At 44.8% G+C, this 25,762-nt stretch overlaps 1 protein-coding gene across 1 annotated transcript in view; it reads left to right on the plus strand.

The window, feature by feature from the left end:
• SLC7A14 (solute carrier family 7 member 14) overlaps positions 1 to 20,300 on the plus strand; it is a 53,694-nt gene extending 33,394 nt beyond the window's left edge. The window contains exons 3-8 of the mRNA XM_028731562.2: positions 8,136 to 8,372; positions 9,517 to 9,734; positions 12,409 to 12,555; positions 13,839 to 14,047; positions 15,680 to 16,557; positions 18,675 to 20,300. Of these exons, the coding sequence (XP_028587395.2) occupies positions 8,136 to 8,372; positions 9,517 to 9,734; positions 12,409 to 12,555; positions 13,839 to 14,047; positions 15,680 to 16,557; positions 18,675 to 18,994 (2,009 nt within the window). The 3' untranslated portion in view covers positions 18,995 to 20,300. The remainder of the gene's footprint in view (positions 1 to 8,135; positions 8,373 to 9,516; positions 9,735 to 12,408; positions 12,556 to 13,838; positions 14,048 to 15,679; positions 16,558 to 18,674) is intronic.
• The last annotated feature ends 5,462 nt before the right edge of the window (positions 20,301 to 25,762 follow it).

Here is a 25,762-nt window from a genome sequence, read left to right on the forward strand (position 1 = left end):
TTCGCTCTACGTGGGGCTGCCCTTGAAGCTGTCCCAGAAACTCCAGCGGGTGCAGAATGCTGCAGCAAGGCTCCTCACGGGGTTTCTGCCATGGGAGCATATTCACCCAGTGCTTTTCAAGCTGTGCTGGCTCCCGGTGGAGTACAGGGTCAGATTTAAGGTGCTGGTTTTGACCTTTAAAGCCCTACGCGGCCTAGGACCCTCGTACCTGCGGGACCACCTCTCCCGGTATGCCTTACCTCAAGGTAGCAACACCGTAGTGGTCCCGGGCCCTAAGGAAGTTAGATTAGCTTCAACCAGAGCCAGGGCCTTTTCAACACTGGCTCTGGCCTGGTGGAACGCTCTGCCTCATGAGACCAGGGCCCTGCGGGATCTGATTTCTTTCCGCAGGGCCTGTAAGCCAGAGTTGTTCTGCCTGGCCTTTGGCTTGGAGCCAATTAGATTCCATCCCTCTCTTTCTTTTCTTTTTCCTTTCTCCTGTGATGAGGCTGCATTTTAATATTTTAATGTATTTTAATCTTGTTTTTAAGTTGTATTCATTCAACTTGTTTTTATTATTGCTTGTTAGCCGCCCTGAGCCCGGCCTTGGCTGGGGAGGGCGGGGTATAAATAAAAATTATTATTATTATTATTATTATTATTATTATTATTATTATTATTATTATCTGTAAGAACCCATTTGTTTGGTGTGGCAGCACCTGTCCTTTGGAACTCCCTGCCAATTGAGATCAAGCAGCCACCTTCACTGCCCTCTTTTTGGTGCCTGCTAAAACTTATTCCCACTTTGAGAAGCCTACCCAGATGCTTAGGAAAGTGAGGTAATGTTAAACTGCTTTAGTTATTCAATTCATGTATGTTTTAAAGCAGGGTTGAGAATTTTTCTTGATTTTATTGTTTTGTCTTTTTGTAAACTGCTTTGAGGCTTGTTTTTTTACAATCAAGCGGTGTATAAATTGTATGGCAAAAAAAGAGGGCACCTATTGTCCCTCATGCAATCCTAGGCTGGATCTAGACACATCAAAGAAGCGTTTCAGTTAAACACGTTGTAAACTTGTACAGGGGAATCCTGTAGGGAAAGACGGGACTCAACAGCACCATCTGGTGACACTGTGTAATAAGGCATATACAACACATATAAAACACTTTCTTTACCAGTCTAGCAGAGTCCCTAGCCATGTCTACTCAAAAATAAGGCCAACTGAATTCAATGGGACTTATCCCAAGGTACATGTGTGTATAGAAGAGCAGTCTCCAACATATTTACCATGGGGAAAGTACCATTAAATTCAGTAGATCTTGCTTCAGAGTCGACATGGCTAGGGCTGCATTGCTAAGGAACTGAAGAAAAGGGGATTTTATTATTAAGAAGAAGCAGCAGAAGATGCTATAAATAGGAAATTATAGCCAGTCTTATGAAAGCCCTAACTATCCAGCTGTGTTTATTTGTTCCTGAATGATACCATCAAGCATATTATCATGCCAGCAAAGTATTTGTTACACTATTTAGGAGCTGAGACATAAAATAAATAAATATTACCCATAGATCCATTTCCAATCATCTGCTTTGTAGGTCTATTTCATTCTACTTCATCTTATTTTGAAAATCTACAGCCATGCCAGATTGGGCAAATCTAATCCTAATTTGAAAAAATCTTGCAAAGTCATGTCAGGTCCTTTGGCTTGAAGCTCTGGTCATTTTGTAAAAAATGGGGACCAGCTCTTGGCTTCCTGCATGAATGTTTAATAGGCCAATAAACAGGAAGCTGTATTCCTGTCACATACACAAATTGATTCAGATGCAAAATAATTGGGTTTCTGGCAGATACATCTGGCCTCAAGGTATCAAGAATGCATTAGATCTGGGTTGTTTTCCTGCAGAAAATAAAGGAAACGGCACTTGTCTCCATCCAAGAGAGACCAAAACATATTTTTACTTTGCTAAAAGAAACACATTGGGTAACGAAGCTCACAAAACATTAGATTGGCTCCATTAGAGACATTATTAATGGCAGGCAGCACAATTCCACCCATCCACCTCGTTCCAACACAATTTTCCAACACACTTTTAGAAGTTGCTGGTTTATTACTAGCTAAATGGCCTTAATGGCTGGTGGCTACTGGCTGCTGGCATTTGTGACCCTGGTAATCATAGGTAAAGGTAAAGGGACCCCTGACCATTAGGTCCAGTCGTGGCCGACTCTGGGGTTGCAGCACTCATCTCGCTTTATTGGCCAAGGGAGCTGGCGTACAACTTCCAGGTCATGTGGTCAGCATGACTAAGCCGCTTCTGGTGAACCAGAGCAGCGCATGGAAATGCCATTTACCTTCCCGCTGGAGCAGTACCTATTTATCTACTTGCACTTTGATGTGTTTTTGAACTGCTAGGTTGGCAGGAGCAGGGACCGAGCAATGGGAGCTCACCCCATTGCGGGGATTCGAACCGCCGACCTTCTGATCAGCAAGTCCTAGGCTCTGTGTCCACAGCACCACCCGCATCCCTCTGGTAATCATAGCTGAATACTTTCTAGGGTGACAAGTGTGTAAAGTGGGCATCACTGAGGATAGCCTTGTTGACTCCCTCTCTCCTTACCTCCTTCAACACTGGGTTGAATGACACTGGGTCATTTGCCCAACTTCTCCAGCCCAGTGTCGGCACCTTTCATCTTATTCTTCCCTACTCCTGTTGCATCTGCAAGACAACTTTTAAATTGGCATCTAAGGACACATTGTCACATGGAAGATGGAGCCAGTTCATTTTCTCCTCCTCTGGTAGGTAGGACTCAACCCAACGGCTTCAAGTTACAAGACAGGAGATTCCAACCAAACATCTGGAAGAGCTTTCTGACAGTAAGAGTTGTTTGACAGTGGAACGGTCTCCCTCAGGAGGTGGTCGACTTCTCCTTCCTTGGAGGTTTTTAAGCAGAGGTTGGGTGGCCATCTGTCATGGATGCTTTAGCTGAGATTCCTGCATTGCAGCAGGTTGGACTAGATGACCCTTAGGGTCCCTTCCAACTCAACAGTTCTATGACTGTATGCCACCCAGAGGAAACCATTCAGACTGTACACCTGCATGATGCCACTTGTCATAAAGGTAAAGGGACCCCTGACCATTAGGTCCAGTCGTGACTGACTCTGGGGTTGCGGCGCTCATCTTGCTTTATTGGCTGAGGGAGCTGGCGTACAGCTTCCGGGTCATGTGGCCAGCATGACTAAGCCACTTCTGGCGAACCAGAGCAATGCACGGAAACACCGTTTACCTTCCCGCTGGAGCAGTACCTATTTATCTACTTGCACTTTGACGTGCTTTTGAACTGCTAGGTTGGCAGGAGCAGGGACCGAGCAATGGGAGCTCACCCCGTTGCGGGGATTCGAACCTCCGACCTTCTGATCAGCAAGTCCTAGGCTCTGTGGTTTAACCCACAGCACCACCCAACACCCACTGTTTATTCACCGCTGTCTATATTTTTGTAGAAAAGCCCAGGAGGATAGCCTGCTGAAATATACTGGGCATGAATAAAAACTGCATTACTCTCCAGCCTCTTTGAGATGGTTTCTCCTTTGTTATCTTCCCCCGCCGAGATGCTTCCTGCTTTTCCTGTGTGTGTGTGTGGTTTTGTGCACAAACGAGCCTCTCTGAATAACCAAGGCACAGGAAATTCTGCTAATGTTCCATATGAAAATTATAACAGGAGCTCGAGTTACCTTGGCATACTAATGAGATAGCCGATTAGTTACCGCTATGCATGCCCTCCAACATTTCTCCGATGAAAACAGGGGAAGCGGGACGTTCTGGGATCAAATCAGAAACTGGGACGGCTTCTGCAAATCTGGGACTGTCCCTGGAATATAGGGACACTTGGTGGGTTCTCATTATGCACATCAAACACAAACCTTGCCTGCCTGCCTGTGGGCTAAAGTTAGCCACCAGCTTCGTTATGGTTTTTCAAGTCAAAGCCTGGAATAGAATACCTGTCTTCATCAAGGCATCTGTTTCATCAATCTTTCAGGCATGTACTTATTCTCTGGTCTCTTGTGTGTGCAGCTTGCATGCATTTTTAATCAGCTTTGAATAATTACTTTATATGCAAGTCAATGGTTGAAGGGTCGGCCGGCGGGGAAGGGGGAGAGGAATTCGGATTGGTTCCTCCCCCACCTCATTCTTCCTTGTTCCTGATCTACATGGTAGAAATAAAAGTCTCAGATATCCCCTTGAAAGCTTTCATTATCCAAGTGCATATGAAAGTGCATGAAATATAGAGGGCCTTCAATAAAAAGAGCACTTAATATCATCAGCCTGCGCCTTCATGTGCCATTTAGCACATTCACTGGACTTAGTGGGAAAACTGGGGCAATGTGAAAATGACAGTCATTTGAATCATCTTCTCAAGATGTCAGGCTAGTTGCAAACTCAGAAGGACAGATAGGGGAGAAATTTGATTCAGTGTTCATTCAAAGGCAAACTTTGCAGTTTCCAAAACAATATGAGAAATGAAACCCAGCGATCTGTCAACATTTTTGCTTCTCCAGATTTTGCAGCGGCAGTACTCCAGCTGAGTAATGTGTACAAAATGCATAAATTAGAGTGAAAACGTGCATAAAAATGCATTGTATTGGGGAAATTTGCTTTGCAATAATGCATACAGTGGGCAGAATTGCATACAAAAATGTGCCTCTTAGGAGAAATTGATCTGGATACTATCCTTCTGTTGATGCAGCCTAGAATAGCATTAGCTTTTTTGCTGCTGCTGCTGCTGCATCACACTGTTGACTCATGTTAAGCTTGTGGTCTACTAAGACCCCTGGATCCTTTTCCAGTGGCGTAGCATGGGTTGTCAGCACCCGGGGCAAGGCAAGTAATTTGCGCCCCCTAACCCGTGGATTTGCGCCCCCTAACCCGTGGATTTGCGCCCCCTAATCCGTGGATTTGCCCTAACCCCAGATGTTGCGCCCGGTGCGGCCGGCCCCCCCTACACCCCCCACGCTACACCACTGTCCTTTTCACATGTACTGCTAGTAAGCTCATGGGGCTTACTATGCTAGGTGCCAAAATAACTTCATCAGTACTGGGGTGGAGAAATTAAATTTTAACGCAAGCCTACCTAATTCACACTTCTCAGTATAATATGAAAATATATATACAAAAATCCATATGCAGGGGAAAGCACTTATAAAAATAAGCAAAATCACATACAGAAATTTATATATTAGGGGAAATGCTCCGTAAAATGCCGGTGAATTTTCACGAGGACTTTTTCAAAAAATCACAAACTGATGTATGAATTGAATTGGAAAAATGTGAAATGGAAATGGACTGATTTCTCCATCCATTGACCGTGTGTGTGTGTGTGTGTGTGCATGTGTGTGTGCGCATGCACACACGCACCATTTGTTGCTCTGTAAATGAAGAGGCTGGGCCTGCTCATGGTAGCTTTGAATCATTCATATTCTTTACAGCATGCTAGAAGTTCTGACAGCATAACAACCAAGCGACATTATACACTTTAGGAATTGACTGTGAAATCAAACAGAAGGCTGGGGTGGGGGGTGGGAGGAACCAATGAATGCTCCTACAACAGAATGGAATTGGCTAGAAATTGTATATTTCCTACCTGCTTATCATACTCCAGAATGAAAGAGCAGAGGTGGGCATACACATTTCAATTACAGGGTATTATTGACCGCTGGGGTTAGTGTTGTTCCCATTGATCTAAGTGATGTTAATAACAGTCTGTCTGGCTATCAGAACAGAGGAGGAGGCACAGACCTGAACCAGCAACAAGTCTGCGGCTATAAACGCCAGGAGGGACTGGTTAGAAAAGATGGGTTTTATTGGTGCTTTCAGTAATTCGTTTTATTTGTTTTGTTAATCAATTATTTCCCATAAAACACCCTGAAATGATTTAATGAAAACATCAACAATGAAAATATAAATGAAAGCAATTTAAAGTCCAATATGGAAACAGATTGTGTGTGTGTGTGTGTGTGTGTGTGTGTAGGCTTGTTTGAAAAGGAAGGTCTTTAATAGATACCAAAAAGATAATAGAATTGGAGAATTGGAAGGAGCCCTGGGGATCATCTATATCCAACCCCCTGCAGTACAAGAATATGCAGTTGTCCCATACAGGAATCAAACCTGCAATCTTGGCATTATCAGCACCACACTCTACCCAACTGAGCTCTCCAGGCTGATGGAATTCACTCTTTCCTGATATCTAACAGGAGGACTTCCAAAGGGTAGGTGTTGCTACACTAAAGGCCTGATTCCTGCATCATATGGAAAGGACCTCCTGACCATAAGATGGTCTGCGCAGGAGGCTCCCACCTGCAGTGCTCAGTGCTCAGTTAAGTATTTAAGTGGTGAGATGAGCTGTTGGGTATCTTGGTCCAAGCTGTATAGGACAGGTGGCGCTGTGGGTTAAACCACAGAGCCTAGGACTTGCCGATCAGAAGGTCAGTGGTTCGAATCCCCGCGACGGGGTGAGCTCCCGTTGCTCCGTCCCTGCTCCTGCCAACCTAGCAGCCCGAAAGCACGTCAAAGTGCAAGTAGATAAATAGGTACCGCTCCGGCGAGAAGGTAAACAGCATTTCCGTGCGCTGCTCTGGTTCGCCAGAAGCGGCTTAGTCATGCTGGCCACATGACCCAGAAGCTGTACGCCAGCTCCCTCGGCCAATAAAGCGAGATGAGCGCTGCAACCCAGAGTCGGTCACGACTGGACCTAATAGTCAGGGGTCCCTTTACCTTTACCGACACTTGGAGCACATTTCCAAGTTAGCATTTCATTGGAATAGTACATTGTTGTAATAAACAGCCCTGCTGTTGGGCAGAGTGGGGCAGCTGCCTCACACAGCCAGCACTGGGTGTCAGTGGCTGTTAACTTGCTCTTCTACCCACCCTGGACTGCAGTGTACTTCTTTGCATTCTGGCAGCCTCCAGCATTCCCTCTACCAAACCTAATTCTAGACAAGGGAGAAAGCCAACACTATGGTTTTATTTACCTGAATGGTGGTAACACTGTTACCAAACTCCTGCCTGTTTACATGCTGTCCGAATCCAAGCCGTGCTTCCCTGTATCTCTCCCTCTAAACATGTAAAGGTAAAGGGACCCCTGACCTTTAGGTCTAAGTTGCGGACAACTCTGGAGTTGCGGCGCTCATCTCGCTTTACTGGCCGAGGGAGCCGGCGTACAGCTTCCGGGTCATGTGGCCAGCATGACTAAGCCGCTTCTGGCGAACCAGAGCAGCGCATGGAAACGCTGTTTACCTTTCTGCCGGAGCGGTACCTATTTATCTACTTGCACTTGACATGCTTTCAAACTGCTAGGTTGGCAGGAGCTGGGACCGAACAACGGGAGTTCACCCTGTCGCGGGGATTCGAACCACTGACCTTCTGATTGGCAAGCCCTAGGCTCTGTGGTTTAACCCACAGCACCACCTGTGTCCTAAACGCCCACTACTAAACATGTAGCATGACCCTTATGGCTTAGCACATAGGTGAGGCACATCTTTTGGGCTAGGCAAATCATGGAAACAACTCCTAATTTGATGTGAAGAGGTTTGTTTAGGGTTCAAGGTGTGGTGGGGGGAGGGTTGGAACTTGAGTCCAGCAGCATCTGGAGAGCCACATATTCCCCAGCCATGGCCTAGGAAAGGGTTTCTCAAACTTAGGTCTCCAGCTGTTTTGGGACTGGACTACAATTCCCACCATCCCTGACCGCTGGTCCTCCTGGCTAAGGTTGATGGGAGTAGTAGTCCAAAAACAGCTGGAGACCCAAGTTTGGGAAACCCTGGCCTAGTAGATGAGCAGTTGATGCTTATCACTGCCAGGAAGGGCAGAGCAAGCAAGAATAATGGTGCCATGCCAATTCCACGAAGGCTAGACTGATTTACCACCCCAAGCCTCTTCCTGTGGATTTAGAGAGAAAGAAAGAGGTATACATATCTTGCCTACTTTCCTAATAGAGAAGGGACTCTTCGGACAAAGAGAGGAACTCTTAAAGGGACAAACCTTTAAGGGCTTGGATATTCCTTCACAAGAGCTCAACCATTTTCTTGTTTTGACACCAGCTTATAACGGATTACTTTTCCTTCAGCCACATTTCCTTATGGTTACATGCATTTCCTGTGTCTCTGTCCAGGGGTTTGCTATGCCGAGTTTGGTGTGCGAGTTCCAAAAACCACTGGCTCCGCCTACACTTACAGCTACGTCACGGTGGGAGAGTTTGTGGCCTTTTTCATCGGATGGAACCTAATCCTGGAGTATCTGATCGGCACAGCAGCAGGCGCCAGTGCTCTAAGCAGCATGTTCGACTCCCTGGCCAATCACACCATCAGTCGCTGGATGATTGACACCGTTGGGACTTTGAATGGGCTGGGTAAGGATTATCCCGGATTGTGACTCCTGTCTTTGCCTAATCTTGTAAGTTAGGCTCCAAGAAGCCATGGGATTCTGAATGGAAATCGCAGCGCACCAAGATGGTTGAAATTGAAATATTGTGTGCATTGATTCAACATTTCCAGTCCCCAAGCTTAGGAAAATGTGCATCTAAGTTTAAAAAGCTTTCCAGCTGCCACAGAAAAACTTAGTGGCAACTCACTTAGAAGGTTTGGTCCTTCCCAGAGTCCCAGCAAGGCCAGGCCATATTCAAGAGCAGCAGTCACACCCCGCAGCTAAAATACATCTGGTCCTGGGTCCAACAAGGGAATGGTGAGTGACTGGGTAGCAGGGTCAGGACCCTGGGGGACCTTACTAACCCTAGGGCCCTTGACCAACTGCTGCCATTGGACTTGATATAAGCAGAGCAGGGACCACCATACTGAAACCCACCTTTCGGACATTTCCAACACTTGTGTTTAAGGTGCTTTTTAAATTTCAGCACTATTGTGCATTTGCTTTTTAAGAGCATTAAAAAGTAAACGAAAGAAAACTAGATTAAAAAAAAACACCATGGAGATAAATGCAGGGTCATAAAGATGGTTTCCTTTCAAGAGATGGGAATCAAAAAAATTATTTGCACTAAAAAAAACACCCCACCCTTATCTTTAAGCACTATGAAATGTTTTGTTTCATTTTCATTAAATATATACTGTATGCAAAAAAAAATTGCAGATTAACACCGAAAGGTAATAGTGAAGATGCACAGAGATGTCCATGTGTGACAATGTGCTCAGCTGCCCAATATGCCATAAGAAATAGAACAGGTGGTGCTCAAGTTTCCTACAGTTCTGGAGACTGTTCTGCTCTTCCATTGTTTGGGGAACAAGTCAGACTTTCTGTGCTCTGAAAAGAAAACAGAAAAGAACTGCAGAGAAGACACAGGAACAAAACCATTTGATGGCAATGCCATGCCGATGTTCCTATGAGAAAGAGTTGACATAGCATGTCTGCTGTGCCGTGAATACTAAGTGCAGAAGGATTTCTTAAACCGACACAATCCCCCAGAAGATCGTTTATTTGCCTTTCCTTTGTTTCTGCTATATTTCCAAAGTTCCATATATACCTATGTTTTCTTCTCATAGGTAAAGGAGAAGAATCTTACCCAGATTTGCTGGCTTTGCTCATTGCTGTCATTGTAACGATCATTGTCGCTTTGGGAGTGAAGAACTCTGTGGGATTTAACAACGTCCTCAACGTGATTAACTTGGTGGTGTGGCTCTTCATCATGATTGCTGGGCTCTTCTATGTCAATGGAGAATATTGGGCCGAAGGGCAGTTCCTGCCATTTGGATGGTCGGGGGTGAGTGATTTAGATAAAGAATTCGGCCATTATCAGCCTAAAAGCCTGGCAACCAAAAGATAAGTCTTTAAAGGCATCATATTACATGGATCTCCATTTTTCTTATTGGCAAGGAGAAATCCACAGCAGGCACCCCTTTCATATAAGGATCCTGGGTTGTATCCAATGCTGTACAAGTGGCTCAAGCAATGGGATTTCTCTTCCCTCCCCTCTCCCCATGCATCCCTTCTGGAGCAGATATTCAGGTCTGGAGGGGACTGCAAGAGAAGTGGTGGGAGTTCTGCTGAGGAAATCTCCTGCAGTGGTAGATCTGCAGCACAGGATACAACTTCCTCTCGTCTACTTGGCCTGATTCCTCATGTCATCTCAATAATGACTACGATACTCAGCAATAACATACCTAATAGGTCTCCTTATCTTGTGGGACTGCAAATTCCATCATCCTTGGCCCCGTGACTGGGACTGATGGGACCTCAAGTCTAAGCACATGTTGAAGCTCACAGCTTCCCTAAAAAGAAGTAAAAATACAAGCATCGAGAAAGGAGGGGTGGGAAGTCAAGAAGAAATTTATGTTGATTTTTGGTTGTGTGTATGACAATAAATGTTTTGGAATATTTTTGGAGATTTAATAAAAATGATATATATCATAAGCTGCCCACAGTTCCCCCACCTCTGCTGTACCAAACCATGGTGTAAATCTCCAATCTCCACTTCCAAGACAGATTTCTGGATGTCTTCCTTAAGATTTCCTTGAACCTCCATTGAACCTCCATTGGTACCTTGAACATAGATACCCAAGAACATGAGACTGATGGAGTGGCCCTTCTAGTTCAGCATCCTGTTGTCACAGTAGCCATCCAGATGCCTGTGAGAAGTTCACAAGTAGGGCATGAGTGTAACAGCCTTCTGCCAACCTGTGGTTTCAGAGGCAGAGGTCAAACATAGCCATTTTGGCTTGTAGCCCATTGCTTAATCAACGTTCCTTTCTTTTACTAGTCCGTTTGAAATAAATACCACCCCCAAAGTATGTTCCAGATTTTCATTCAAGTTCAAAACAAAACAAAGCACCACTTCACTCTCCAGCTGGCAAAATTAAAGGTGGCTAAAACAGAATTGCTCAACCGAGTGAAATTAACAATGCATAAACACAATTATCGCGCTCTCTGGAGAGCTGATGACTTAAAGGCTAATTACAATTGATCCCATAAGCAGCGTATAATAAAACGCACAGCACCAACAGGCAGGTAAATGGTTTGCTGAGAACGAAAAATGACATGGGTGAAAAGCATGATGTCAGTGGGTGCAATCTAAAAGGAAGTATATATGCCTATGGCTACAATCTTGTGCACACTTTTCTGGGAATATGCCCTATTAATCGGACACGGTGGGACTGATGTCCCTAAACATGGCCAGGATTGCACTGCATGGCTGTAATCTTATGCATGCTTGCTTGAGCATTAACACTACTAAACTCAGTGGGACTTTTTTCTGATGCTTAGGATCAGGCTATGCACACCATTATAAGCAATGGGACGACAAACCCCTTTGCTTTCAACTGTATCTAAATGGGCACCAGTGTGTTAAAGTGGGTCTGAAATAAATAGTCTCCCCCAACCTGGTACCTTCCAACACAGCTGACTGTGGCTCATGGGCATTGTAGTTCAGAACACCTGGAGGGCAGCAGATTGGGGAAGTCTGAAGTAGACTAGGATGCACTGGTATTTGCTTTGGTTGTTTCTCAGTACTGTATAGCAATGGGCCTAAGTCATTTGCTTTATACGCACTTCCCAGTGCTGCCCAATTAGTGCTTGTCACACATGTGTCAGCTTAAAACTCAGCTGGGAATTCAAACAGATTTGGATTTCCTGCCTTGCAGAGGCAAATTCTTCTCCAAGGAGGAGCAGAGACTGCAGGTATTCTGGCCTGGACCCCAAGCTAGTGAGTTGGATTTATGCTGCTTGCCTCTTGAATGTCTGGCCCAGAAAATGCATCAGCAAAGAGGAGAGATGTGGTGGCTTTCAGTTTTAAAACTAACTTTGCTAGATTATTTTTAAAGAGTTGGAAGGACTCTTCCACAGGGCCTAAAGTGGGATTTCCTAGTTACTGGCCATTCTGGCTGATGGGAGTTGGAGTCTGGAGTGACACCAGTTAACCATCCCTGGCGTTTGGAGAAACTATGTTTCTTTCAAATGAGCATTTAATTTGTTGCATGCAAGGCCATCTGTCCCTGTGCTGTCCCAATCTCTGCAACTTCTTCCCATTGTTCACCTTGTTTAGTCCAAGGGTAGCAAGCGTAATTCTCCTCAGATGTTTTTGGACTCCAGATCCCATGAGTCTGGACCATTGGCTACTGAGGCTAATGGGATTTGGAGTCCAACAGCCTCTGGAATGCACTGCATTGGTTGCCCCTGGGCTAACCTATTCCCTTCTATTTTCTCTTTCTTTGCTACCTTCTTGAATTGCCAGTCAGGGCTCTGCCTACCTTGAGGCAGGATGAGGCAGCCACCTCGGGCAGCTGGTTTGGAGTGTTATGAAAGTAGGGTGGTCACATGCAAAAGAGGATGGGACAACTGCAGGTTGTCATTAGGAATGTAAGAAGGCATTGTTAGTTCCAGATAAATGGATATGACCTGGAAGCCTCGATCAGTCTAACGTGAGTCTATTGGTCACGCAGGTGCTACAAGGTGCAGCCACCTGTTTCTACGCCTTCATTGGATTTGACATCATTGCCACCACTGGAGAAGAAGCAAAGAGTCCCAACACTTCCATCCCTTATGCCATCACTGCTTCACTTGTCACGTGCCTGACCGCATATGTGTCCGTAAGTAAGCGCTCTGTATGATTCTGCGTTTTGCAGGAAGGTGTAACGTGGTGGCTGAGAATGTAAGGTGCAAGCTGAGGAATGTCTGAACTATGTGGCAATACAAAAGTGTTTATTTGCGCTTAAAAGGGGAGGGGGGCCTTGGCAAAGCATGCCTCCCCCTCCTCCATTCAACAGATCACCTGCTCTGCTTGCTTGCTCATTTGCCGAGCATTGTTGTCCCGCTGGGGTTGGCATGGCCGCCTATGGATGGTCCCGTGAACCTTGGTGTGAAGACAACCTTTCATTTTTATGTGTATAGGAAGACAAGCTTCTGATCCAGGCTCATGGTTGCTTGTCCATGTGGACTGCAGAATTGGTTGTACCATTAGGGAGAGCAGGGCAGCTGCCTCCACCAGTAGGTGCTGGAGGACAGAGCTATCTGGGCCACACGGTCTGCCCTATACACACACACTCCTGTGGCCCTCAGATGCAGTGGATGATGCTGCCCCATTGCCAGAGTCAAGGTAAAATTCACCTGCCGATCTGGTACATGGAATGCAGTGGGTGGGGGCATCTTTTCCTTCATCTCCAGCAACAGAATGTATTGGGCGAACCCTGCTGATGGGTTTGCGGTCGGTCATCTTTTCTGTGCCCATTCTTCATTCACATTCTCTCTCGCTCTTACACACACACAATTTATGCACAATGTGCATACTACTCACACCCCCGGATCACATAGCACTCCCACGCATGCCAGCCACACACTCAGCCTAACAGTTAACTACTGTTGTCATAGTGCTGCTTCCTGGCTCCTCTGCAACCCCGCCATAAGAGCTCCCTCTATCCCTTTTACAAACTTCTGAACTAATGGAATATTCATAAACATTCCATGAGATCTTAGCAGCTTCTTTCAATCAAATGAAGCTGGAGCTCCGCATTTGCGAACGGAATGTACGATTGCTTCGGGTTTTGGTTTTCTTTTCATAATGTCCAAAAAAATAGGATGCTGCCTCTCTCTCCTGTACTGCTGGTGTGTGTGTGTGTGTGTGTGTGTGTGTGTGTGTGTGAGAGAGAGAGAGAGAGAGAGAGAGAGAGAGAGAGAGAGAGAGAGAGATTATACTGCTGTTTTATCTATTCTATTTTTATGATTGGATTTTAAACTGGCCCTGGGATCAATTGGTGAAGGGTGGTAGTAAACAAAAGGAGTGAGTTGCCCTGAGAGCTACAATGGGGCACCCAAAATAAATAGATAAGTAAACCCCGTGCCACCGTACATTACCTTCACTCTTCCCACTCAACAGGTGAGCATAATCTTGACTCTGATGGTGCCATACACCGACATTGATACCGAATCGCCCCTGATGGAGATGTTTGCAGCCCACCGATTCTACACTGCCAAGTTCATTGTTGCCATCGGGTCTGTGGCTGGGTTGACGGTGAGCTTGCTGGGCTCCCTCTTCCCTATGCCTCGGATCATTTATGCTATGGCTGGCGATGGGCTTCTCTTCAGGTAAGTCCCATGTCATCAGAGGCAGTTGGAGAAGGGGCCTTGGAAGACCTTGCCAGGGCTAGCCAGAAGTTGTTGGGCTCCATTAGCCATCAATCCTCCAGTCAGCATGGCCAATAGTCAGGGGTGGTGGGAGTTCAGCAATAGCTTGAAAGCAGCACAGTGGCTGCCTCTGTTCTACCAGGTGATTCAGAATCCCATCAGCTAGTCAGCATGGACAGTAATTAATGATGGGGATTTTAGTCTACCTACACCCACTCTATATAGGACATCCCTTGCATTCAGTCCAGAAGCTGCAGTTAGTGCAGAATGCTACAACATGATTGCTGACAGGAGTGAGGCCTTGTCAGCATACAACACCTGGGCTCAGAGATCTGCCCTGGTTACCAGTTTGCTACCCGGCTGAGTTCAAGGTGTTACTACTAGCATATCATCCTCATTTAATGTGTATGCTGCCTTTTCATAGTTAAAACCATGCTCAAGGTGGCTTAGGACATGAAAAGATTTACATAATTACAAGCAAAAATACAACACAGCAAAAAGTAAACAACCATAACGTAACAATTTCCACATAGTAAAGGTAAAGGGACCCCTGACCATTAGGTCCAGTCGTGGCCGACTCATCTCGCTTTATTGGCCGAGGGAGCTGGCGTACAACTTCTGGGTCATGTGGCCAGCATGACTAAGCCGCTTCTGGCGAACCAGAGCAGTGCACGGAAATGCTGTTTACCTTCCCGCTGGAGTGGTACCTATTTATCTACTTGCACTTTGGCGTGCTTTCGAACTGCTAGGTGGGCAGGAGCAGGGACCGAGCAACAGGAGCTCACCCCATCGCGCTGATTCGAACCTCCGACCTTCTGATCGGCATGTCCTAGGCTCTATGGTTTAACCCACAACACCACCTGCGTCCCAATTTCCATATAAACTGTTATAAGATCTAAAAATGAAGATGAAAATAATAACAATAACATCAATAATTGCAACCACCCCAAAGCAATACCCCAGCCCAACAGTCTGTTCAGCAGCCTCAGCTTTTGTAGTTGGAGTCAGTCTGGGCCCCACCCTCCCAAGGCAGGTAGGAAAAGGCCAGCAAGGAAGGGGGCAGGTCTTCCAGGACTCACAGCCAAGATGCCATATAAAGCCCTTAACAACTTGGGACCAGTTTACCTATGAGATCACCTTACATTACATGTGCCCACTCAACCGTTTTGATCAGCAGAATTTGTGCTACTACTACAGATGCCCATATTTGTGAGATACTCCCTGCCTATTGAGATTGAGCCTTCACTGTACTCTTTTTGGCATCTGCTTTTTGGCAGTGTTTAGACAAGCTTAGAAAGTTGAGGTGATTTTCATCTGCTTTAGTATTTTAACTTTTGCATGTTTTGAAGTAGGGTTGTAGATTTTTCTTGATTTTCTTGTTTTATCTTTCTGTAAACCTTCCTTGAAGCTTCTTATTACCATCAAGCAGTGTGTAAATTTTATGGAATAAATAAATTAAAATAAAATAAAATAAATAAAATAAAATAAAATAAAATAAAGAAGCAAACATATGGTGGGCCACAGGTTCTGTCCTAAAAATCAATAATAGGGAGTTTATGGTGTTTATGCTAATTTTAACTCTTTCACGTCTAGGTTCTTGTCCCATGTAAATTCTTACACGGAGACTCCCGTAGTCGCCTGCATTGTCTCGGGGTTTCTCGCAGCCCTGCTCTCCTTGCTGGTAAGCCTGAGGGACCTAATAGAGATGATGTCCATCGGCACGTTGCTTGCCTACACTTTGGTCTCCGTGTGCGTCCTGCTTCTTCGGTACCAACCAGAAAGCGACATTGACGGCTTCGTCAAGTTCCTTTCTGAAGAGCACACTAAGAAGAAGGAAGGGATCATAGCAGACTGCGAGAAGGAAGTCTGCTCTCCGGTCAGCGAAGGGGAGGAGTTTGCAGGCCCGCCCACCAACACTTGTGGCGCTAAGAACCTGCCTTCCTTGGGCGACAACGAGATGCTCATTGGGAAATCGGACAAATCCGCTTACAACGTCAACCACCCCAACTATGGCACGGTCGACATGGCTTCTGGAATAGAGGCAGATGAGTCTGAGAACATCTACCTCATCAAGCTAAAGAAACTCATAGGACCACGATACTACACGATGAGGATCCACCTGGGACTTCCCGGGAAAATGGATCGACCCACTGCGGCTACTGGCCAGACTGTCACCACTTGTGTGCTCTTGCTGTTTGTCCTAATGTTCATCTTCTGCTCTTTCATCATTTTTGGGGTGGACTACCTCTATGACCAAAGTTGGTGGGCAATTCTTCTGGTGGTCCTGATGGTCCTGCTGATCATTGTGTTGGTGTTCGTCATCCTCCAGCAGCCAGAAAACCCCAAAAAGCTCCCTTATATGGCTCCTTGCCTGCCTTTTGTCCCAGCCTTCGCTATGCTTGTGAACATCTATCTCATGCTGAAACTTTCAAGGATCACCTGGATCCGGTTTGCTGTCTGGTGTTTTGTGGGTAAGTTCTAAACGTGGGGTGTGAAGGTTTGGGGACAGTGCATGTGTCAGGGTCAGATGCAGGTCAGCACAAAGAAGCAGAGACAGTTGTCAGTCAAGTTGACACTTTATTCAAGGAAATGGCATACAACTGAACAACAATTCCCAGTAGGTCTTGCCCCTATAGAGCAGTTACCAGGACTGAAGGTCTCTGCCTTCCACTCCTTCTAAGACTCCTCCTTTCCTGGTTGTTTCCCAAGCAGTCTCAAACTGTGTCTGCCCACTTTTGACCTCTGTTCCACTCTTCTCATTATCCTGCTCATTCTTGGAGACGGGGGGGGGGGGGGGGGGAGCTTGCCAGAGCAGGAGATGGAGACTTCCTGGATTCTTCAGCAGTTTCTTGACCTCTGCTTCAGCCTTGGAGTCTGAACTGCTCCCTGTCACAGGTTCCTCCAGCTCATGAAACCCTGTTGTCCCTTCAGCGTGCAACTCTTCCCCCCAATCTTCTCCCTCTGACCACCACCAATTCTCAGGCTCTGAACCTTCCTCCTCTGCAATTTCCCTAGGAGGTTCCCTGGCTGGCACCTCCTCCTGCTCCTTGTCATCCAGCCAATCCCTGGCAATATGGGATAATTCCACTAACGAGACCACCCAGAGTACATCAGAGTGCTTAATTTCAACCATCCTTCATTGGTTTGGAGAATGGAAACCTCTTCTTAGAGCAGATGTGGGGAAATGGTGGCCCTCCAGATATTGCTGGACGTCAGCTCCCATCACCCCTGACCACAGACCATGCTGGTTGCAGCAGATGAGAGATGGAGCCCACCAACTTCTAGGGGGTCACAAGTTTCCCACCCCAGTCTTAAAAGAAGCATCCCCCATTTGGCTTTACAAAAGTTCTATCTATGAAGTATTGATTGGTGAGTTATGGCATGACAGCACAAGGCAATACTGTGTAATATCAGCATGGACCCAGTGAATGGCTTGAAGCATCTGTGACTACACCTAACTAAATCTTCATTTGGATAGGTCACCGCTGGGAATCCCATTTCACAGCAGAATAGAATAACTACATAAAAAGAAATTCAGTAGCTCTTAAACCCTTCCCTTGTGGAGTTTCTCATGCTAACATATCAATAGTCAGTGGGGTGCCATCTAGATGTTGTTGGACTACAACTCCCATCAGCCCCAGTCAGCCATGGCCAATGGTCAAGGATGATGGGAGCTGTAGTCCAGCAATGCCACGTTGGCAACCTCTGTTGTTCAACAGAAAATTTTTTGATACAGCAGAGCCTTCCACCAGCTGAATATGAAGGGATATAATTTGTCATTTTCCACTTCCTCTGCAGCCCCCTTACCCACATGCCCCCCAAAACCTTCTCCAAAGGCCTGGGGGACCCTTTGGAACTGTGAAGAAGGTGGCATGGGAGACTGCAGAGGGAAAGGGGAAATGGAGGAAACGCCTCTCTTCCCTTTCCCACGGCTGGAAAGAAGTTCCCTTTCTATCAACATGAGACACAACATGGGATACAACTCCTATATTTGCATGTGACTCTCATCTCTTGCCTTGCTCCTTATCCTCAACTTGTTTTCCTCCTTCTCAGCCTCTGCTACTCTGCCATTGAAATGAGAGGAAGCAAAGGCCACAGAAGAACATAATCAAGAGATCTTTTTCTTTGCGTTTATTTTCTTCATTTCTCCTTTTCTTCATTTTTTTAAAAAAAATAGCGATGTGGTTTGTTTTGTTACTAAATCCTGCTTCAATAGTGTGCCAATGAAAACCTACAGGTGAAAAACAAAAACATACCACAGCAGGTTGTGTAATTATTCTACATGTTTCCTTTTCTGCCCTGGGGGGTTTTGCTTTGCAACTGAAACATCTAGTAAATAAAATGTATTTTCAGAAAAAGAGCTCAGCAAAAGGGGAAGGAACGGCACAATCAAGATAGTTTTGGAACTATCCCACAGAGTATATAGCCCATATGGGGAATTATAGATAATAAACCACTCGACTTCTGCCACAGTGTTTATACATTCATTAGGGCTTGGAACCGTTTCATGTTGGCTTGCCTACAAGGCAACCCTAATTCAGACTACAGTACAATATTTTTACCAGCCAAACTCTCCCCTCTCCTGCAGGGTTGCTGATTTATTTTGGCTATGGCATATGGAACAGCACACTGGAGATCACGGCTCGGGAAGAAGCGCTGCATCAGAGCACATACCAGCGCTACGATGTTGATGTCGACCCCTTCTCCGTCGACGATGGCTTGGCCTACGCCGAGAACGACAACTACCAGGACTGGGATCCTGCCGACGACAAAGGTTTCTCTTACCAGCATATGTCGGAAGCAAAGGAAAACAGTCGGACAAGTAGCAAATCAAAGAGCAAAGGCAAACACAAACAGAACTCGGATGCACTGATTTCAAATGACGAGTTAGACTACTCGCCCGAGTAGATGAAACGGAAACACGACAGTTCCACTCTTTGTCACTAAGCTAAACCTTGGGCTAAAATTCAGTGGCTTCTTTCGGCTCTCATTTCAAACCCATCTTTTCCCGTAAGGTTTCTGTTTCCAGAAGTCATATCACTCACTCACTCGCTCACTCAGACACCTTTCTGTTCTTCAGGATGGTTCTGTCAAGTGCTCATCCTGAATCAACAGAAGATCACATCAAGGAAAACATCATGTCTCTGATCTCACCACCACCATTCACAGGCCTCTTTCACTGAATGTTGCTTCCGATAGGCTAGTTGAGCCTGTTGAGGTTTTTTCTGGGCCTAGGAAACCCATTGCATAAGACACTTCCTGCTTTAGCGATAGTATGGTTTCAATGGAACCCACACTCAGTGAAGTGGGTATCTGATAAGGAAATGCAGTAAGATTCCCTTGGCAGGGGACATGTCTATGACCTCTTTGCTTTCTGGTGGAGAAGGATGGGAAACACGTTACCCTCTGGATGTTGTTGGAATTCCATTATCCATGACCATGTGGACTGGGGTTGAGAAGGAAGCTGAGTCCTACAATATCTGAAGGGCCACAGGTTCCCCATCCCTGCCAAAGAAAATACTCAGTTGCAGTCATACTAAGGACTGATAAGTCATTTGGCAAGGAGCAAGTCAGATTTTCATTTTGTGAATGCAAACATTGACTAGAAGGGTAGGTTTATTCAGGCAGGAGCCATAATTTTTCCCCTGAGGATATTCCAGAGGTAAAAAGAACTCCAGTGATCAGGCTGTGCAGACCAGCATCCCCATTTTCACCTATATAAAACTACTTCACCTTTTCACTTAGCAAAATATTCTTGCACTTTGGCACACTTGTGCTTCACTTCCCCTGTCACCTTCTCCATTCATCTTGTCTCAGTTGTTTCCTGGTGAACTATGGTATGACTCAACCACAATTTAATATATTGACCAGTTGGAATTTGCATCTTGGTGAGTTCGTTTTGGATATTTTGTTTGATCCATTTAGCCATTTTATCTAGTAAGTAAGAATGGAGACTTTGGTTGTCAGATTTCTGTGATTTGGTTTATCTGAACCGGAATAATTTAGCAGGCAGGACCCATACAGTGACAGTGTGGTCCAATTTGATTTCAGTACCATGACCCTAAAAGCTGATATTCATGACTAGAGAAACATGTGGCACAAGCAAGAATGGTACCATGCGATTCTGCTGAACATGTAGTTCAACACTAACTTCAAACATCTGCATTAGGAATAGATGGGAGGCTAAACCTAGAATGTGACTAAAATCCTAATATAACATTAGGATTTTAGTCACATTCTAGGTTTAGCCTCCCATCTATTCCTAATGCAGATGTTTGAAGTTAGTGGGCTACTTCAGATGGACTGAAACACAGCTCAGACCAATATCAGGACTTCTTGGATTTAGGTCATCTATAACCATGGTACAAACAAATCAATACTCATGTAAGATCACTCCACTCCACTCAGTATCTAACTCTGAATATTGCAGAATGGTTGCCTTGGAGCTCCCAACTTTTCCTATTTTATACACTAAAAGCTGATTCCTCCTTTATGTGCAGTACCAACCATGGGTTCCCAAGGCAGCATCAGTTCCCAATGAGGCAACAGCCCAATTCTCACTTACCTTTAAAACCCAAATAAATAAATAAATCTATTGTGAGAAATTAAAATTTAAACATTACATTATTTGATACTACAACAAAAACAGACTTCTGTCCCATTTATTATGTCCACAGTTATTATTCCAATAAACAATACAACTTAACTACTTGTCTGCTATATTGATGATCTGTTTTGTCCCAAATCTTTGATACCTTCCATCATTTTTTCCATTGTAGCTAGGTCCAAACATTTTAACACCAATTCCCAAATGGAGGGAGACTGGGCATTTTTTTCCCAATATCAAGCCTATATTATTTTAGCATCAATCAATGATTTTTAGATCTCAGGAATACCAAGCCGAGTTACATTGAAAAGGACCAATGAAGGGTTTATGCCCCAGTTTGCAATATTATGCCCCCAAAATGTCTCCAATAACTTTTGACATGTTGACATTCCTGCCACATATAAAGGAGACTCATTGTATTTCCAACATTTAAATCTAGCTGTTGAGAATATCGAGCTTGAGTTAAGTACTAATGGTGTTTACGTTGGTGTTGCATCTTCTTGTAATTTATGTAACTTCATGTAACTTTATTGAGTGACAAATATTTCCATTTCCCTTCAGAGATAAAGTTCCCCTGAATTCTGTCCTGGTAAACCATGAATTTGTGCCTCCTTTAACATGGCATAAAAAAACATTGCAACGATCCTTCTAAGTTCCCATGAGTTAATAAGTTTTTCTCCATTTGTGAGTTTTCTTAATTCGTATGGTGAGTGAGACCCATTAATACAGCAGGGCTTATTTCCAAACAATCTTGCACAGGATGTGGCTTCGGATGTCACATCCTACACAGCAAACAAGAACTTCACGTTTCCTTTTATGCAGTCCTACAGATCTCTGCTTCATATACCAAGCTCTGCAGCCTATGTGCAAAGAAGTCACTGGAACTGGGATCCATCAAACACCCACAGCTTATCAGATATTCACTGGCCCTTCTTTACTTTTTTAGCTGGCCATTTGAGATTGAGCTCATGGGATGCACCTGTACGGAACTATTTGTCCATTTGCTTGCTTGTCACTGTTATTACCCATATCCCCTAAGACAGGGGTGAGGAGCCTTGTTCATTGTTGTAGTTTGGACCATCATGGTCATCTCAACCACAGGGTGAGGAACCTGTGGTCCTCCAGATGTTGTTGGACTCTGGTTCCCATTGGGCAATTGCCAGGGGTAATGGGTGCCGCTTACTCTGTTATTTATCTAATTTAGGAATTGCCTTCAACGTGAGTCTTGAGGTGATTGCCACAAAACAAACAACAACAACTAAAGCCGACAGAATAAGCGCCTATGCTGAAATCCAGCAACAACTGGCTACCCACACCTGCCCGAAGAAATAAAAACTCCAAGCCAGTCAAATATGCTTTGGCAACTTTAAATGCTGACTACATACCTCTAGGATGAAACTCAGGGTCTTTCAATCCCTTTTCTAAAGGAAAGCTTAATAATATTGCAAGGTACAAAAATAGAGAACTTCTTGGATTCGATCCCTAGTACAAACAGCACTGCCCCTCTCCGTAAACAATCATAATATATTTATTTATAACAGCACTAGCAGCCAAGTGTGCACAGAGTTCTGTACAAATACTGCATAGGTAGGATTCTAAAATGGTCTGGAGCCACATGGAGTGCTCAGTGGTGGCCACGGGGTCAAGAAGAGGAGAGGTGGTGGCCCTTGGCTGAGGCTCATATAAAGCAAAAACCACGAGAAAGAATTCTCAAAATAAACATTTCCTAAGGAATAAGGAAGGGCTTTGGGATTTGTGCCATTTACTGTATTCTTCTGCCAAGCTTTTCCCTGGTTGCAGCAGCCTACTACTGAGCTGTTGTCCGTTCCCAAAGGATCCTACTCTTTTAGCTCAGAGAATGAAACCTGGGAGGAGTGATGAAGAACCTGTAGTCCTCAAGATGTTGTTGGACTCCATGATGCAATGGCAACATTTTTCCTTTAAAAAGGGGGAGGAAAGTAGTGCAGGGCTGTTGTTGTTTGTAATGTTTATATCATAATCTAGGTGAGTGCCTTCATATACCAGGAAATCAAAGTTAACCCACAACATACACATGAGGGATTACGTTGTAGGGATCATGGAACTCATAACAAGCCAAACCAAATGTCAGAATGGAGATGAAATTTAGCTCACCTGGTTCAGGTGTGTTTTGGTGTGTTTTTCACACTCCTGCTCAGTAACAGTTATAATGATCAGGCTGCTATAGTGAGAATATTGAAGAGAAGGACCCGCCCCCTTAATGGAGCAAGAAAGCCTATATTGCAGTCAAGGGCACTCCCGTTCTGCTTCAACACAAACCCTGTTCATGTTAATAACGTGAATGCTTTTTATTTCAGCAGACAGAAACATACGCAGTTCGAAACCTGGTTTTTTTATTCTTTTGTATAATCACAATGATACACAACATTTCTAAAATTCAGCTCTCTGATCTCTCTTGTACCAGGAGGGCACAAATTCAGACTGGATTCACGGCATAGCAAAATTTGAGTGCCGATTTTTCTGTTGGGATGCAGAGCCACCAGATGTGATGTTAATTGTGCAAGTACATTTAACATACCTAAAGCTTCTTAAAATTCAAATAGTTATGGATCCCAGCCAGGATCAAAACCATAGTGTGTGGAAAAGGGGGTTAACCTCCTTTCCTTTCCCTCACCTCAGTCGCTTTGACCCCAGATGAAAAGTGTCCGTTGGCGCCAATGGAAATTCTCATCCCAGGACTAATGGATGTTTTGACTGGGAATTTTTATTGTCAAGTTGGTTTTTGGGAGCCCTCTGATGTCTTTTCCAAAGCTGGAAAAGCGCTAACTAGGCCTTGGGAAGGAGGCTGGAGCATTCTAGGACCCTGTCAGAGCCTTCCGGCTCCTTCTCAAAGATGGTACCCTCTTGGCTCAGCGCCCCCTGTTTCCAAACCCATAAATCCACCCCTGACAGGAAATTCATTGGGAATTTGTCCCACAGAAGCCCAAATGAAATGAGCAGCAAAAGCACATTGGAAGGGTCAACCTCCATTAGAAACTGCCTTTTTAAATTTGAGATTTGACTCTTAAATGCAAATCATCCAGTGAATACACATTTCCTGTTCCTGTGATAAGCCTGAAATGTGTTTTCTTGCTGCTACAGCGTCTTCGGTATAAATCAGGGTGGTGAACCTGCGGCCCTCTAGATATTGTTGAACTCGCAACTCCCATCAGTTCCAAACAGCATGGCCACTGGTCAGGGAATCATTCATTTATTGATTGCATTTCTATCCCAGGTGTGGCATACACACTTTCCCCTCTCTTTGTTTTATCCTCACAACAACCCTGAGAGGCAGGTTAGGCTGAGAGGCAGCAACTGACCCAAAGACACCCAAGTGGGATGGGAGGTGCTGACCAGGTAGATATGAAGGGCCATAAGTCTCCCAACCAACCACAGCATGTACACAGTGGGCATTTTTCCTGCATGATAAAATAGGAGATTGGTTTGGGGTGGGAGGTGGGGTGGGGTGGGACAGAGGTGAGGGTTGGAATGCAGTGTTTTCAAGAGAATGAAAAAAACATTTGGAGATATTAGAATGCAGCTTGTTGTGACATCATTGTACAGATAGAAGCCAATTTGAGTGTTCTCTTATAACGGCAATGGTGCCCACCTGAGAGGTGCCAGAACTGAGTTCGAGTTCCGGCTGGGGGGGTGGAGCCCCGTTTGCAGCTATTAAAGACACAACAACAAGGCCAAGGTTTTGGGTGAAACTAACATAGCTACATCTTGATGCACCTATCCCGCTCTTTCTGGAAGAAAATCGTGAAAGTTTACTGTTGATACGTACCTCAGTTAACTCACAGCATCAGCTATCACTGGCCAAACAGCACGGGTGGAAATTCCACCTCAGCTCAGTCTCAAATCATGCTTTGCGATGGAGCCATTTCACATGTTCAGCGGCTAAGTGACGAGAAATCAAGCAGTGCATCGGCCTGTGTGCAAACAGGCCCATGAGAACTGAATGGCCCTCAGGAGTTTTAACTAGTGATGGGAAACTTTGGCGCTCCCAGATGTTGTTTGCCTACAACTCCCAGCAGCCCCTGCCTCTATGGGGCAACCAGTCAGGGATGATGGGAGTTGTAGTTGAAACAGCATCTGGAGGCCCCCAGTTTCCACAACCCGGATGGACAGGGCTTCACACATCCCAAGAAATGAACAGTAACTCGACGCATGCAACCTTTTGCACATTCCAAGCTGTTCCCTCTATGAAAGCAAATGGAAGGCCCTTGAGAGCTTGTGAAGCCCTTGTATCTGCAAAGGGTACAAGTGGACTGGAAGAGGGGGCCACTACAATTATGTTATTACAAGGCCCTGCACTCAAGCTTTGTTGCTGCAAAAGACTGTCACTGTGTGCGTGTGTGTGTGTGTAGACGTAACAATGGCATTTGTGTTCGACATTCAAATCTTTCTTGCTTTCATTTCATTTGGTTTCTAGATTGTCCAAGTTGCAACTGTGTTTTATTTTTATTTTTTGCAGGTAGCATTTCCTGCTGTAACAATTCTCTACAGTTCTGGTATGAAATTGATGTATTTGTTTAAAAGGGAAACAACATGTTTGTTCTCTGACTTATTTATTTTTTTGTGGTTCCTGGACCCCATTGGTGCACTATGCAATGGGCTTTTGTGGTGTGTCATGACGGAAGTTTATGCAGATATCTTAATGGAGTGACCTTTATTTTGAGAATGATTGTGTTGTTGACTATTATATAATATATATAAATATAAATATGTTGACTTACTGACACATGGAAAAGAAATCTAAATTTACCAAATGTGTATATTTTAATAGATGCATAAAGCTTCATTGTGTGCCTTTATATTTACAAAAATAAAAAACAGGGGTTTATAAAGAAAGCCAGAGAGAAAAAACATGTCAACTGAACTGTCCATACCTTTTAAATGAAATATTAAACCAAAAAAAAGAGGAGAGGCAGGAAGAAATCCCACAGCCTCTATGCTGATATATACAAATATATGTTTAACTTGCCAGTATCTGAAGGTCTGATATTTTTCAATGCTAAAATGAATTAAATGTAAACAAATTTTGCCTT

This window comes from Podarcis muralis, chromosome 6 (genome assembly GCF_964188315.1).
Source record: "Podarcis muralis chromosome 6, rPodMur119.hap1.1, whole genome shotgun sequence".
Taxonomy (NCBI): Eukaryota; Metazoa; Chordata; class Lepidosauria; order Squamata; family Lacertidae; genus Podarcis; species Podarcis muralis.